The sequence below is a fragment of the Sinohyriopsis cumingii genome, chromosome 3, assembly GCF_028554795.1.
Source record: "Sinohyriopsis cumingii isolate HCF-2022 chromosome 3, ASM2855479v2, whole genome shotgun sequence".
Classification (NCBI taxonomy): Eukaryota; Metazoa; Mollusca; class Bivalvia; order Unionida; family Unionidae; genus Sinohyriopsis; species Sinohyriopsis cumingii.
The window spans coordinates 40,974,782-40,992,596 of record NC_142963.1 but is presented as its reverse complement, the minus strand read 5'-3'; the positions used below and the strand labels follow the sequence as shown (position 1 = coordinate 40,992,596).

The 17,815-nt window shown below is 33.4% G+C and overlaps 1 protein-coding gene across 3 annotated transcripts in view; it reads right to left on the bottom strand.

Moving 5' to 3' along the window:
* Positions 1-17,815, bottom strand: part of LOC149802747 (solute carrier family 15 member 4-like) — a 67,764-nt gene that overhangs the window by 29,321 nt on the left and 20,628 nt on the right. For all 3 annotated transcript variants that reach the window (XM_089952160.1, XM_089952162.1, XM_089952161.1), the window contains 4 exons: positions 16,763-16,833; positions 10,782-10,921; positions 4,684-4,853; positions 239-423 (listed from right to left, as the gene is read on the bottom strand). In XM_089952160.1, the coding sequence (XP_089808286.1) occupies positions 239-423; positions 4,684-4,853; positions 10,782-10,921; positions 16,763-16,833 (566 nt within the window). The remainder of the gene's footprint in view (positions 1-238; positions 424-4,683; positions 4,854-10,781; positions 10,922-16,762; positions 16,834-17,815) is intronic.

Here is a 17,815-nt window from a genome sequence, read left to right as displayed (position 1 = left end):
TGCAAAATAAAATGCTGAATAATAAAGAACCTGGAACTAATTTTAATGGAAACTTGAGCCAACCAGATGGCATTGTTAGGCAATCAGGCTTTTGAAAAATTTCCCAAACAATGGTAACTAACTAAATACAAAAACATAATATTATAATTTTAATTTGTTATCCATCGAGTGAAACTGAATAGGTTACTGGTCAATATTTTACATGTATTGCCTGCATACATAAGTTAAGAAGGTGTACCTGTGTATTCACAGCCCAATATACAATGATAAGTATAAACACAGGAAGCACATGAGTGAGAGCAGCAACTCCATCCACCATTTCTTTGTCAAAAGAGCCACCCCTCTCTATTCGCGCACTCTCAAATGAGCAATCCTTGCGACATGCCTGGAAACATACTCTAACAGACTTAGATAAAACACTATCTGAAAGGAAAGAGAAGATGAAGCTACTGGGTAACTGGAGTATGGTCTACAATTGATAATTCTCAAGTATTTTGCAGGGATAGTCTTACTGTACACAGTGAAATATGCATATGCATGACTTAGGTTTTCTGAATGAAACTGTACTAAAGCCACAGTAAGTGGTATTTGTTTCATAAATAAATGAGTCAAAGAAGTAACTTTACTTTTGGTTTGTGTTAAAATTAAGAATGTATATATTGATTTTCATCAAGTCATGTAATATTGGTTCTAATTAGAGGTGATTCAATATCATTGCATGGATGAAGCAAAATATTTGCTCTGGCAATTGTGTATCATGACACATACTCAAGCAACATTTATATATACTGTTTCCTTGTACCTACTACATTAACACAATTACATTCTACTAATACTCTGTTTATACACAGTCTCCTTGTACCTACTACACTGATCCAATTAATACCTGCTACACTGATCCAGTTACATCTGCAATCACTTTTTATACACTGTCTCCTTGTACCTACTATTCTGACCCAATTACATTCTGCAATCACTTTTTATACACTGTCTCCTTGTACCTACTACTCTGACCCAATTACATGCTGCACTCTTTTTATACACTGTCTCCTTGTACCTACTATATAAACCCAATTACGTGCTGCAATAACTTTTTATACACTTTCTCTTTGTACAAACTACATCAACCCAATTATATGCTGTACTGTTTTTATACACTGTCTCCTTGTACCTACTACATCAACCCAATTACATGCTGCAATCACTCTTTTTATACACATGCTCCTTTTACCTACTACACCAACCCAATTACAAGCTACAATCGCTCTTTTTATACACTGTCTCCTTGTACCTACTACTCTGACCCAATTACATGCTGCACTCTTTTTATACACTGTCTCCTTGTACATGTACCTACTACATCAACCCAATTACATGCTGCAGTCACTCTTTTTATACACTGTCTCCTTGTACCTACTACATCAACCCAATTACATGCTGCAATCACTCTTTTTATAGTCTCCTTGTACCTACTACTCTGACCCAATTACATGATGCAATCACACTTTATATACACAGTCTCCTTGTACCTACAACACTGACCAAATTAGTACCTACTACACTGACCCAATTACATGCTGCTATCACTCCTTTTATACACTGTCTCCTTGTACCTACTACATCAACCCAATTATATGCTGCACTGTTTTTATACACTGTCTCCTTGTACCTACTACATCAACCCAATTACATGCTGTAATCACTCTTTTTGTACAATGTCTCCTTGTACCTACATCAACCCAATTACATACTGCAATCACTCATTTTATACAATGTCTCCTTTTACCTACTACACCAACCCAATTACAAGCTACAATCACTCTTTTTATACACTGTCTCTTTGTACCTACTATGTCAACCCCATTACAAGCTGCAATCACTCTTTTTATACACTGTCTCCTTGTACCTACTACTCTGACCCAATTACATGCAGCACTCTTTTTATACACTGTCTCCTTGTACATGTACCTACTACATCAACCCAATTACATGCTGTAGTCACTCTTTTTATACACTGTCTCCTTGTACCTACTACATCAACCCAATTACATGCTGCAATCACCTTTTTATACACTGTCTCCTTGTACCTACTATATCAGCCCAATTACATGCTATAATCACTCTTTTTATAGACTGTCTCCTTGTACCAACTACACGGACCCAATTACATGCTGCAATCACTCTTTTTATACACAGTCTCCTTGTACCTACTACACAGACCCAATTACATGCTGCAATCACTCTTTTTATACACTGTCTCCTTGTACCTACTACACTGACCCAATTACATGCTACAAATAATCTTTTTAAACTCAGAGAATTTTATTAGAATAACAATTAGCAATCCTTGAATGTAAATTGAAATAATCTCATTTCTGACGAATATATTTTCTACCTGAGTACCGTTTACATTTGTACTCTTGCCCCACAACATACATAAATTGATTCTTATGCCACATCCCCTAAAAGTGCATATCATATCCCACTTAAAAAATGTCCACCACTGCCTCCCTTTTAAGCATAATTGCCTACCTTTGACTTAGATTATTCAATAAGGGAACTCAGTCATGAAAGCACATATGACATCCTATAACTGTCCAATAGTACATACAAGATATCCAAGGATAGACAACTAAAAAATAAGTAAACCATTATGATGCTATGACTACAAATTGGTTCAGAAAAATACACCAGCATGTGCTGTGTTCAACACCCAAAACCTTAGTGATATTTCTATTATTATCTTGAGTGGACTACATCAACAACTGAGAACTCTAAAATATATTTACAGTGGCAGGTTAAGAGTTAGTTACTGCCTGAGTATGAAAAGTCAATATCTTTAGCGAAATGATTTCAAATGATCACTGAATGAATAAGAATTATTCTGGAAGCTTGATTTTATATGCATGCACTAATGAACATATTGACTGTAGTCTGAAGCTTCAAAATTGTAACAAGTGCTGTATTTATACTTTGTGTATGTAAACAAAACATGGCAGGTCATGGTAAGGAACTGGATGCAGATGACAGTTCATTGATAACAAACCTGTATTAATGGATGCATGAATTCATGGCAGATGGACAAATAGATGACCAACAAAGCTGAAAACAGATAACCTCAAGGTCCCAAATATGCACAGACACAGATCTGCCAGCACATTATAAACCAGCATATGGATGCGACTTATAGTAAGTACATATGGCCACAAACGATCATTATAATCATAATCTCAAACCAAATTATAAAATTATTAAAGATCATCAAATAAGTACCTTAAGAAAATCAAGAAATTTATCTGCATTCTGCCATAGTGACATTGAAACTAATATGATGTAATGTTTTAATGGAATCGACCTATTGGCAAATTTAAATTAACTGTGGCTTAACAATAATATCAGTGACCAGTTAACAATCTGGCTTAACAATAATTCCCGTGACAAGTGAACAATCTGGCTTAACAATAATTCCAGTGACAAGTGAACAATCTGGCTTAACAATAATCCCATTAACCAGTGAACAATCTGTCTTAAGAATAATTTCAGTGACTAGTGCTTAACAAAATTTTCAGTGACCAGTGAACAATCTGTCTTGGAGATCATAAACATCTGAGCGTGAGTTTGAGATTAAGTTTGGTATCAGCCATTAGAAGCAACCATTCTAATGTAACAACATCTGTGATTGGTCAGGTCAAAATCTCCAGTTTAAACTTATGCTCAGGTGTATTGTGATTTCCAGGTCAGACCATCTACAGATCCTTGTAGAATTGCCTATACCCAGATTGTCAACCACCACAAGATCCTTGTAGAATTGCCGACACTGAGATTGTCAACCACCACAAGATCCTTGTAGAATTGCCTATACCCATATGTCAATCACCTACAGATCTTTTTACCTAGAAGTTCATCGTATCTGAGACAAAAACCCTGAGACCTTTGAAGTCTTTACTCCAAAACATGTCCTAATGCACAACAAGGAAGGAAATTACTTAATAACATGTCATAATGCACAGCTTGGAAGTCTTTACTCAATAACATGTCCTAATACACAGCTTGGAGGTCTTTACTGAGTAACATGTCCTAATACACAGCTTGGAAGTCTTTACTCAATAACATGTCATAATGCACAGCTTGGAAGTCTTTACTCAATAACATGTCCTAATACACAGCTTGGAAGTCTTTACTGAGTAACATGTCCTAATACACAGCTTGGAAGTCTTTACTCAATAACATGTCATAATGCACAGCTTGGAAGTCTTTACTCAATAACATGTCCTAATACACAGCTTGGAAGTCTTTACTCAATAACATGTCATAATGCACAGCTTGGAAGTCTTTACTCAATAACATGTCTTAATGCACAGCTTGGAAGTCTTTACTCAATAACATGTCTTATTGCACAGCTTCATCATAACATTTTTCACATGTCTTGAAATTTGTAAGATATATACAAAAGTGTTAGTAAAGTATATCCTCAAATTTTAAAATGAAAACCTTTAAACTCCCTAATAACTGACTCAATCAGCTCCTGGAAGATTATAGCTGTGTTTGTTTTTGGTTATCACAAATGGAGTGCAACAAATATGCTGATTGGTGGGATGACAAATCCATAAGCAAAGAAAATGTTCTGCTCTATGGCCACTGTGTGTGTGTGTGTTGCTCCCAAAAAACTGACTCATGACTCACCTCCTGGAGGGGAATTCCTATATTTGTTTTTGGCCATCACAAATATGATCATTGCAATAAACATGCTGATAAGTGGGACAAGAAATCCATAATCAAAGCCAATGTTCTGCTGTATGGCTGCCACACCAGAGTAGGCTATCATAGCACCTACATTGATGAACCAGTAAAACCTGAAATAATACAGGAATGTCTGTAACACTGGTCATTTAAGTCATTACCCAGTATGACTTTTGTATAATGTGAAGAATTTTTTTGTGGCAATGTTCTCGATAATGGAATTCACCTGACAGAGTTATTTATCAATTTAGTGTTATAGCATACTCTGAGGTGGATTTGTAGAATAATATTTTATATCTTGACTATTTTTGTTATTAGCAAAACATGAAATCCAGCGTGTATACCATTCCATGAGGCTCATATTACATACATCCAGTCTGCAGATTTTGTGATCAGTTTAACATTTTAACTGATCTATGGTCTGTCTGACAGACCCACATATTTGACTTTTCAACTCAAGAAAATCACTCAACAGAATGACATTCATTTACAGTAGTATAAATAACTGCTCAATGCAAGTTGTCTTCAACAGAATCCATATGTCACTTGGTCCTCACTGTTATGGATATCTGTATCATCTATTAAATTTATAATATAGTCTTTATTTAAGTCATTTGGGTTTATGATAGTTAAACTTTAAATTCTTAAATTCAGTGTCTGACTTGTGATATGGCAAAGTACATGTACACTACAAAGAAATCTCATTTGTAACAAGGCCGATTGCCGAGGTCAGGTCATTAGCTGTTTGGGACAAGTATGCCATGCATTAATTCGAATGGAAGTCACAAAATGTCATTGAAATTAGGAGCCTATGGTCTATACCAGTTATGTAAGAGTCCTTGAGAACAAATAGTGATTGATTCATAATATTTGTTCACTGGATTTAGCAGAGTGGAATAATTTAAACAGTCAGTACCTACTGGATTATGTGAATTTATTCAATTAATTGAATACTTAAAGAATTTTATTGGATAATATAAGCTTTCAAGAACTTCAGTAATATTCTGTGTTCACAGGATTACATTGAAGAAAAATAATTTGGATTTAGAACTATGACTCTTCAGTGATGTTGGCATGGTAGCAGATAAAGACATTACAAACTTGATTCAGAATACCTTTGTTCAGTTTCTGGATTAGTGTGAAATTGAAAGAACAATTTAGGATAACATTCTAGGAACTCAAAGCCTGAATTTTTAATTATTTCACTTTGTTTGATTTTATATTTCATTTAAATAAATTTGTATTTTGGAAAATTGACTGCTTGCTGGGTTTACCTTGTCTTGTTACTTAAGTTTAAGCCCCATATGTAACACTCACAAATACAATAATTTTTTCATATGAACAGTTAGTTGCATAATGTAAATCTCTAATTCTTGTGAGCAAGAGGACAATAGTGGTTTGATTACTTTAGAGACCAAAACAGACAACAATATCAATATTATTGAACCATAGGCAATACAAGTGTTGTATCCAAATTTAAAAACAAAGTATTGAAACTACTAAAGGTTTGAAGGGCTGAACTGATATTAACATAGAAAAGATCAGATGGAAGAATGTAAATCAAGTGTTATTGCTATTCATGGTCCTTTGTATGTAACTCCAGTGGTATTGTGGTATCAAGAGTGCTCTTAAAACTCACTTATTTTGACTGCAAGAACAAACTTAAAGACCTAATAATGTTCCCTACCTTAAATATTTTCAGCATGTTTTTTTAAGTTTTCTAATTTCATTGTGTTTGTTTTTTGTAATAATATCATTATATATGTAGTTTTTATATATTATAGGTGTTGCCTAATGTTGTAAAGTGCTTAGAGCTCCTAAAGATTAGGCACTATACAATGTCCTCATTATTATTGTATTATTATTATTATTATTATTGCTATTCATGGTCCTTTGTATCGAAATCCAGTGTTACTGATATTCATGGTTTTTTGTATTTAACTCCATTGTTACTGATATTCATGGTCCTTTGTATGTAAATCCAGTGTTACTGATATTCATGGTTCTTTGTATTTAACTCCAGTGTTACTGATATTCATGGCCCTTTGTATGTAACTCCAGTGTTACTGATATTCATGGTCCTTTGTAGGTAACTCCACTGTTACTGATATTCATGGTTCTTTGTATGTAACTCAAGTGTTACTGATATTCATGCTCCTTTGTATGTAAATCCAGTGTTATTGATATTTATGGTCCTTTGTAGGTAACTCCACTGTTATTGCTACTATTCATGGTCCTTTGTATGTAACTCTAATGTTATTGCTTATCATGGTCCTTTGTATATAACTCCAGTGTTACTGTTGTTCATGGTCCTTTGTATGTAACTCCAGTGTTACTGATATTCATGGTCATTTGTAGGTAACTCCAATGTTATTGCTACTATGCATGGTCCTTTGTATGTAACTCTAATGTTATTGCTATTTGTCATCCTTTGTATGTAACTCCAGTGTTACTGCTATTCATGGTCTTTCATATGTAACTCCAGTGTTACTGGTATTCATGGTTGTTTTTTACTATCATACAGATAGTACGCTGATTAATTTTTATTTTCTTTATGAATCACAAGACAATTTGTATTACCTTCTGAAACACTATTAATGGAACAATATCTAAAGGAGATAACTATCTAGTCTAATCAGTTACTAAATTTGAGTTGCCTCCCCTGATATACAAAACTGATTTTTGTTTTAAAAGGTTTTTTATTACAAATTATTGGTTATATCATGCCCAGGAAATAGGAGCTAACTGCCTTTTCCCATGATAGAGGCAGCCAAACCTGGCTAACCTGGGTGAATACTGACCCCAATACTTTGGAGCATGAGTCAAACATTGATCTGAGCTACCATGGCTCCCTAATAAAAATGCACCTGAAAGTCCAATGTATCTATTCTTTGCAACTAATTTAAATAAGATCACAAAGTTTCTTACTATTATTAATAATACAAAACTATATTTGGTAAGAGAGAATGGATACAAAAAAAGTAAATTCAATAATGGTGTATGTTAAACATCAAAGGTACAATTAACACAGAAGTATTAAAATGGTTTTGGATTACAAGTACCAAAAATGAACTCTGGAGATTTCCAGAATTCCATCCAAAGATACCTACTAATTAGCACAGTATTTTCCATAACTTTAGATTTTATCTTTAAAAAATATTTCCACATAATTAAAACAAGTTTAGGATTTAAGAAATTATGAAATGAAACTAGCACACTTGTCCATGTATGACATGCACAAATGCCAACAGCACTGACTGGGGTTTGCCTTTCCAAAAGGTGCAGGCAGATCAAAATCAATGCATTTCATTCTAGATCTGGTTTCAAGAAATCAGGGAAGACCGTGGATTTGACAAGCTGAAGACAAATCACATTAATGTTTATGTACAACCAGATCCACAAATAAAATGACATCATTCTTCATTATACCATAATATCCAGTACCTTTTGTGAATTTGTGAGCAAATGTCAGGAGTTCATGAGGACCTACCATGAACAGCAAGATGCCAAGTTTTCATATTTTTATCAAAAAGTGTAAAATAAAAACTTAAATAAATATTTCAATAGATAAAAGGCAATTCATTATTTAGTTTGGAATTTGTGCAATAGATAAATGAACAGCTGATTTGAAAACTGAAAATGGGCATGAGAATCAACATTGTGACAAAAACAATGGCTGCAAATGCTTTCAGTGATACACAGAAATATCATCAGGTGAAATAAGCTGCAAACTGAAACAACAGCCCACAAAACCCTTTCTTATACTAATGAACAACTTTATAAAATTACTTGACCAAAATAGTGGAAGAGTGAACAATTTGATCACAAAAACATACATGTTTCCCTACAACCCACTCCTACACAATAATGGAGCATGTTATTAAAATATTTTCCAAGTATGAGTGAGTTGAAAAAGATATTTGTCCCTGTCATATTTTACTCAGTGCAGCACACTTCTTGACTGCACTACACACTGCATTTCTAGGCTACACTTTGCTCATATGAAGAAAACAGCTTGGCAATACCATGAAGATCCTCTGATAGACATTAAACTCTTCTAATGTACATGAACCGTTTGATAAATGCTGAGTTTTTAATGGTATCTGCATTTACAATAACAATTACACATATATATTTTAATGTGGAGAAACTGACCGCTTCAAAAAGCTATCACAAATCTTTATAAGTTACACCTGTCATAAGTAAAGAGAAAATGAATATCGAAATTCTGGTATTTATCATTGAGTCAAAGCATTATATTGACCTGAGGTCATCAGAATTTTCATGACTGTTATTATCAATAAAGATGCAAAATTAAGAAAATTCTAGTGATACCAAAGCAAACAGTCCACTAAATATTTCCACTACTATATAATTATTTTCCAACAAAAAGAATGCAACTAATTACCATTTGAAAGAAGATTTCCAAGTGTCTCCACAATTTCTATGACCTTTTGTAATATGTGATCCATTTTGGTCAAACACTACTTTTCTAGAGAATTACCTAAGTGCACCTTTGAAAGGAAAGACTGATGCTGATTGGCCAAGATAACTTGAAGGTTATTATGTCATGACTCCAATAAAATTACAACCAATCAGATATTGTATTAACATTTCTGGTATGTGCTTTATAATAAATTACAATGGCATACATTGTGTGAAAGTTCTTGGGAATCATTCTTGATACTTACTTAAAATACTTATTTCAAATGCAAATAGCAAATCTGTTTTGTAAAATGTAGTAATATACTGTTGTGTCCTTCCTATCATGTGACAAAATATCAATAAATCTGCAGTCTTTAAAATACCAATGACCTTGGGCAAGTGTAACTCTTGAAAAATCACTAAATTCTCACATTCTCTTGTTTATATCATCTCACAGGTGTAACGTATTATATAGATGTTTGATGACTTGCTGAACATGAAAATCCCTCTACATTAAATACCCAGATTTGTTTTATTAAGTGTAAATAACATAAAGAAACTGATGGATAGTGTGTAACTGCACATTTGTTTTACATTTATTGCCCTTTGTGTCTTGTAGCTGCATTTACAGAATTTTGTTTGACCATAATATTTACTTAATTTCATGGCAATACAACAGAACCTGTGGGCCAAGTTGCATCAAGAAAACTGTATCATGTACTTCATTAAGCTACAATACAAAAAGGGAAATAGCTCTAACAAAAAAAGTTGCAGGAACAAAGTTTTTTGCTAATATTTGTATCTTCAGATCATAACCATAATAATTGCCAAGTTCAATGGTAAGCCATGAAAAACTACAGAATTACTTGTACTAATGAAGTGATGCCACACACTGCATTAAGCAATAACCCTAAAGGGCAATAACTCAAAGAAAACTGCTGGAGCAATTGATGCATCTATCTAATGCATTTTTGTATACACCTCCACTGTTACAAATAATAAAAAAGTTGCAGGAGGAAGAATTAGCAACATTACCATCTACAACCCCCCCACCCCCGACCGAAACATGCACATTACCCAGGAAAACACTGTCTGTGAGAACACAAGTTTACTCAGATTTTCACTTCCTTTATCTATTACTCTATAAAATGTCTATTGACTAATCACAGATAGCATCAATGTATCTTAAAAAGGAGATGCATAATGGGTAAATAATTTCTCTGCTTTTAATAAGCCATTTGCATACAACTCCAATCCAAACTATCAGCAAAAGTTCTGGTTCCAGATCTTAATAGTGTGATAAACCCTTAGTGGTTGCTCGTCCATGCTGGTTGTTTCCTCTGGATTCTCCATTTCAGCAAACTCCAGGAACACACTGTAATAGCATGTAAGCCATCAAGAGAAAGTTACATTAGTTGTTAGGACTAGTTGTTTACAAAATTCTTATTTGTTAAGAAATTATTGCAGGACATCTTTTCCACAGTGACTAATGTCAGTTGTTTATTATGGTTTTTCCATTTCGAGCACCACCAAAAAGAACTTGCACTGATATCTGAGTTATCCAAAGTATGTTGCATTTATTTTTATTATATGAACCTTTCTTACACAAATCTTACCAGTTAAAAAATGACCGCACTGCATCTTTTCCCAAGTCATCCACCTGTAGCGCTCCAAATGGCCCCACATTGGCTTTGATACCACCAGTTCCTATGGCAACCAATACTAAACCAAGGAAAAAAAAGATTTTTCTTGCTTCCTGTAAATACAAAAATTTAAGATATCTTGATCAATGGCAGAGTAAATACAAAACTTCTTTTCATGCTATCTGGAACTTCAAAGATTTTTTTATTATGAAGTTTAATAAAAGTGGTGAACCTTCGCTAAATCACTGTTTATGCAATAAAATCAAATCTATCAACTGTACTAATAGTCTGGTGCCAACAGAGCCATTCTAATGCTAATCAAACCTTTAATTGTTTGGTATGATCTCAACACTGTAGCTCCAGATGATGATGTCCAATCATATTCTGTCACATATGCATACCAAAGTCCTGTAACACCGCCGTCATAACACATTCCAACTTTATTTATCAATAAGTTATGTATAAATTGAGCCATGTGTAACAACTATAACAAACAACCTAAAAGAAAAAAATGTCACCACAAAGCATTCATCTTCTCTTGCTTTCTTCAGTCATTTGTGAATATTTATGAAGAATTCTTATACTGAAAATAGCCAAGTAAATAATTTTCTTAATGTAATCATAAAATATTGTTCAAATTATTTCAATTTGTTTTCCTCATCTGAGGTGTCAACAAACTCAATAGAAGGTGATCATCATCAATTCATATTTTGGGGTACTGTTATATTTTAGTATATTCAAAGAATTTCATTAAAAATGTGGACTTTTCCTCAGTAACTTATTCTTTTCATGATAATTTGCTGTCAGTCATACAAATCCAAGGGCATATAGCCAAATATTATATGCAGAACTCATGCCATGGTCCTAAATATGGAAGTGATCAATTTTACTGAAGTTATCATTTTTCCCATTGAGTAAAGTTAGTCAGAAATTATTTATTCCTTTTCACCTCCATTTACTAAGTAAAAATAAAATAGGTAAAACATTAAATACAATCAAAGTTATTAATGAAGCCACAACGGCAGCATAATGCAGACTGAAATAAAATGTTAGCACAAAACTTTACCTATTGACAACATCAGATTCAGAGCCAGAATCACTGGGATTTATAGGTCACTGCATTTGTATTGGAAAATATGAACGAGTTTTGGGATGGAATACTGCATGAAGTTGTGAGTGCAGTATATCCTTCCGACAAAACGAGTTCATATTTTCCCATACAAACGCAGTAACCTTTTTATTATATGCTCATTTTTTATATTCTACCTAAGGTTTAATTATATAAACAAAACACTACAAGAAACAATGTAAATGAATGAATGCCGTATTCCAAACTAAATACACAAGTGCAGATTTGTCTTTACACAATGACATCATTATTAATGCGCACATAACTCCGCCCAGATAAATCTGAACTCAGTCGTGCGCTCGACATAAATTTCGAAAGAAAATGGCGTGTCTAGTTAAAATTGAAATCTGCAGTCATATTGTGAATGAATGCGCATTGCAACAACTTTTCCATTTGATCTGGAATGAATATATTTTGGTATTTTGTTTCGATTCGACAAAAGTTTGTGATTTTGGACTGGATTCATCTGTGGCGCGGAAGAAGTGTGTTTACGTCTGGAAATGTGTTTCTGTTTCTGTCATTGAATGTTTGAAATCATAATGTGGGAAAAATATAAAGTCTTTCAATTGCAATTATCAAAAAGACACTATGGAGTTTAATGCTTATTTCATTTTGAGTGCAGTAAGGAGGATGCAACTGCACTTATCATCGAAATTACAGCACAATTTCAAAATGTGTAATCCAGATTGAAAACCGATGACATGGGCTCATGTAATTCGGCTTTGCAGAATTAAGAAAATACATTTTGAGGAAATTCAGTATGTAAAACTGTAAGTATATTTTATTTTGTCATTCTTATCACCAGCTAAAGAAAACAGTATATGCCTTGTCACTTGTATGTTATTTGTAAGGACCTAATCTTCCGTCTTTTATATAATGTAGCTAGCTGAAATCCGTAACATTGTACCAACGCAGAATGTGCCAAAACAGCTGGTTTTTTTTGCAGTCCACATGTTTTAGTTCATTCAGAAACAAATTTAAACAACCATAACGTAAAGAGCCTCTTCTGCGAGTGTATATGATTTGTTTACAAATCAAAAGTGCTGGAGTCTGCATCATTGTTTACAATAGAAAGTAGTTCCTTTATTCACGTGAATGTTATATGTGTATTGTTGCATGCATTCAGTATTGGGGAATATTGAACGATTTTGACAATGTAAAGTTAACGGGGAAAAAAATGAGCATATAATAATATACCTTATTCCACATTATAAGTGTAGTTTAATCTTCAATTTTAGTCTATTAACATGGTTTCAGCAAAACATTTGTATTGATTACTTACTGAAGGACAATGATGGTATCATCAGCCAGATCATAACATGCAGAAACAGAATTTATTAAAAGTGACCTTTATTCCCCAAGTGATGGAAGATACCTGTCTTCAATCATGAACACATATCAACCTTAACTCGACTGAAAGGTGATCAATGTCTCAGGAAGGACAGCCTTGAATATTTACCTCCCTGAGCCTCGTTCCAAGGCAATCAATGTGTCAGGTAGGTTAGCCATACAAATTTACCTCCTTTAACCTGACTGCAATGTGATCAATGATTCAGGTAGGACAGCCTTGAAAATGGATCTCCCTGAACCTGACTGCAAGGTGATCAATGATTCAGATAGGACAGCCTTGAAAATGGATCTCCCTGAACCTGACTGCAAGGTGATCAATTATTTAGGTAGGACAGCCTTGAAAATGATCTCCCTGAGCCTGATTCTATGGTGATTAATGTTGCAGGTAGGACAGCCAGGAAAATGTATCTCACTTAAACTGATTCCAAGGTGATCAAAGTCTCAGGGAGGACAGTTGGTAATTATTTGCATGCATATTTGCTGGCATTACTGATTTGCTTATGATTTCTATATGTGTTTTATGTGCTTGATCTGAGTTTTATGTGCTTGATATGTGTTTTATGTGCTGGATTGATGTTTTATGTGCTTGATATGTGTTTTATGTGCTGGATATGTGTCTTATGTGCTGGATATGTGTTTTATGTGCTGGATATGTGTTTTATGTGCTTGATATGTGTTGTATGTGCTTGATATGTGTCTTATGTGCTGGATATGTGTTTTATGTGCTGGATATGTGTTTTATGTACTTGATATGTATTTTATGTGCTGGATTGGTGTTTTATGTGCTTGATATGTGTTTTATGTGCTTGATATGTGTTTTTTGTCCTTGATATGTGTTTTATCTGCTTGATATGTGTTTTATGTGCTTGATATGTGTTTTATGTGCTTGATATGTGTTTTATGTGCTTGATATGTGTTTTATGTGCTTGATATGTGTTTTTTGTCCTTGATATGTGTTTTATCTGCTTGATATGTGTTTTATGTGCTGGATATGTGTTTTATGTGCTTGATATGTGTTTTATGTGCTTGATATGTGTTTTTTGTCCTTGATATGTGTTTTATCTGCTTGATATGTGTTTTATGTGCTTGATATGTGTTTTATGTGCTGGATTGGTGTTTTATGTGCTTGATATGTGTTTTATGTGCTTGATATGTGTTTTTTGTCCTTGATATGTGTTTTATCTGCTTGATATGTGTTTTATGTCCTTGATATGTGTTTTATGTGCTTGATATATGTTTTATGGCACAGCAATACCAGAAGGTTATATCACGCTGGAGTAAGTAGAGGAAAGTGTTTTCCTCAAAGACACACTACAGTTGCTGATCTGAACAATGTAAATGGTTTACCTTATTTCATTTAATTTTTCCTACTTGAATAAATAATTATTAATTTTGGTGTATGAAACATTTGATGTAAAATAAATAATTATTATTTGGTGGTACTGACCGTGTATGAAAAATAAAGGGATCGTACCTGAACAAGTTCTATGGAACACATGCTACTCGACAACCTAATGGTACAAACATACAAAGTAAATGTATATTTTCTGTCTCGTTCTGCTCTCAAATCAAGATTCTAGTTACAATAAAAGTAAAAGTATTCAAAAAGACTTTTGTCGTTAATAGTGAACGAGAGAGAGAGAGGGAGAGAGAGAGAGGCTTATATCTCAGTGTGCAAGCTTGTCTGCATTTAGAGCATATGTAGCTGGTATGTGTAATGTTGGCAAAATGATTAAGATGGTTTGAGCACAAGAAAGTGAGCACAACTTGTATTTTTACAGTAACAATAATCTCATTATCAAATTGCAATAAAAAAAAGAACTTGAAATCACATATTGGTTAATGTGCATGAGTGCACTTGCATGTGTGTGTGTGAGAGAGAGTTGAAACAAAATTTTGTCACTGTACAAGACCGTATTTATTCAGGGTGTAGCTTTTGTAAAAAAGAAAAAGGCTATTTTCAGTTCACTGATGATTGTGATAATCCTCATATATTACGTCCTTACTAGATATCAATAAACACTGCTAAATCAACAATTCATTCTTGTATTAATTATGATGTACATTGTCTATGGCTATGCAGTGTTATTTACATGGTAACTAAACATTTCGGTTATCTAGTTGAAACCAGAATGAGGGCAAGAATGGACAGAAGAGGTTAAATCAGCGAGGCTGCCAGTAGGGAAACGAGGCTCTCTTTAGGGAAATGAAAATCTTTCAATGTGCTATTGAAGCTGTTGTCCATACAGCATATGTTGTAAGGATAAACATCATATGCATTAGTATTACTTGTTATTCCAACTCTCTTGCTCTTGGCATCCATCCGTCTACGGGAGACGATGGCATAGCTCCAAAGTAAGCTTTTGTCTATCCTCCTTTCTAGCTCTCTTTCCAACTCACCAATACAAATAATAGTGGGGTACATCACAGAATAGATTTGCAATAAAATGTTAATTATATCCATGTCAAAACAGAACAAGCACTTAAAAGATAGTATATGTATATATATGAATCGATTAACAGATTAACTTTCAAATTTACAAAGGAAAATGACAAGGATTTTATATTTTATGTTTGTATGACTATAAAGAAACAATAAGACTAGTTGACCAATGGTCTGTAGTCTTCACTTTAGCATGTACTGTGATGTATTTTTTGTTGGATAAGAAAACATCAAAGGGCTTCCAAACTTATTTTAAAATGCAAGTGGTGTTTTGTTACAGTGGCGGACGTAATAAGGAGAACTAATTAACGATAATACTTAGAGGTATTGTCTGTGAAGTTCTTTGTCCATTTGTTAATATACACCTGTAGATATTGTAACGCCAATAAGAGAGCTTATACAAATGGGTGCCCACAGGATTTTCTGCAGGGATGAGGCAGCCAATCATGGCCAGGAGAGAAGGTTAGTATAGTAAGCAGTCTGAAACTAAAGCTGATATTTACTAAATGTTTTGAGCTGAATCTTGTGACATATTTTCAGCTTCACTTGCATGATTAAATTTGTCAGATTTAATTGGGCTCCCATGTTTATGCATCAATCAATGTATTTTCTCACCAACATTTATTTATTAATTTTTCTAAAAGCAAAATGGCAATATAGTATTTTCGATCTTTTTTGCAAACATAAATCTTCTAGGTAGAAATTTTATGTCTGATAATTTAATGGATTTTTTCAAAAAATACAAACATATGTACAAAAAACTAAGATACATTTAAATAATTATTATTTTGATAACTGGATTGTGTATGAAAAATTAAAGAGTATGAAAAAATACATAAAATACAGTAATCAAACCCACACTCTTTTGGTTACAAGTTTAACACATTAATCACTAAACGACAACAGTTCCCATTTGGAAAAAATGCTTATCAATGTGATCCTTTATTAACATGATTCTTTGTACAGTGGGCTGAAAGGCAAGGTTTGCTACACATTCAATTCTTGTTGAGAAGTCAAAAATAATTTACATACAAGACTGAGATCTCCATCTGCATTGAACCAACTTCTGTAGTCCACTGCAGAGGCTGGTAACAAGAACAATCCTGCAAATAAGAAACAGTTATAGTAACATTGACAATGATAATAATAGTGTAATAACAACATAGCAATAATAATAATAATAATAGCAATAATAATAATAATAATAATAATAATAATAATAATAATATCAACAACAACAACAACTTCAGTAATGCAAAATCTCCCAATGAAAACCACCAATGGGACTGAAGAGTAGCCTTCATTGGGAGATGGTCTAATTTCAGAAATAAATTTACTCTTTTGCTATGTAAATATGAATAATCAGACATGGTTGCTGTTGAAGAGTTGCCTTATTTTAAGGGTATTTGCAAATGTAGGTTTACAAAGCCTACTGAATTCATTGCTTCTTCTTAATTTTTATTATATAAACATTCAGGTGGATTATGAGCAATGCTATGATCATTTGATGATGCTACTGTATTGGGACATCTGGCAGCAATATTCTCCATGTGTAACCGTTTGGCAAGGATTTATTATGATCATCATCATTACACAAAAATGCACTGGATACTCAACTCTCTAAAAATATTTTCAAGGCACAGTGGTAAAAATATGAGCAGCCTGGTTTTGCAAGTGATCTTTATCATTCAAGTACTTATTACACCTTAAAGAAAGGCTGAACATTTTTATATCATATCAATTGTTTAAATAATGCTCACATTAAAATGTAAGCTTCATTGTGTGGTTGGGTAGTAAATGGTGTAAATAAAGTACTTAAGGTGTGGTGGCAACATTAATTTAAATATGGTAAGATAAATAAGACGTTGTGGCAACATAAATTTAAATATGGCACGGTAAATAAGAGGTTGTGGCAACAATAATTTTTTTGGCATTATGAAAGATAAGTAATGGCAATATGAATTTAAATATGGTGGTAAGTAAGTGGTAATCAACTTAATATGAAGTAATCAATAGAAGGTAGTGGCAACATTAACTTAAATATGGTGTGGTAAAAAGAAAGAAGTAGCAAAATCTATTTTAATA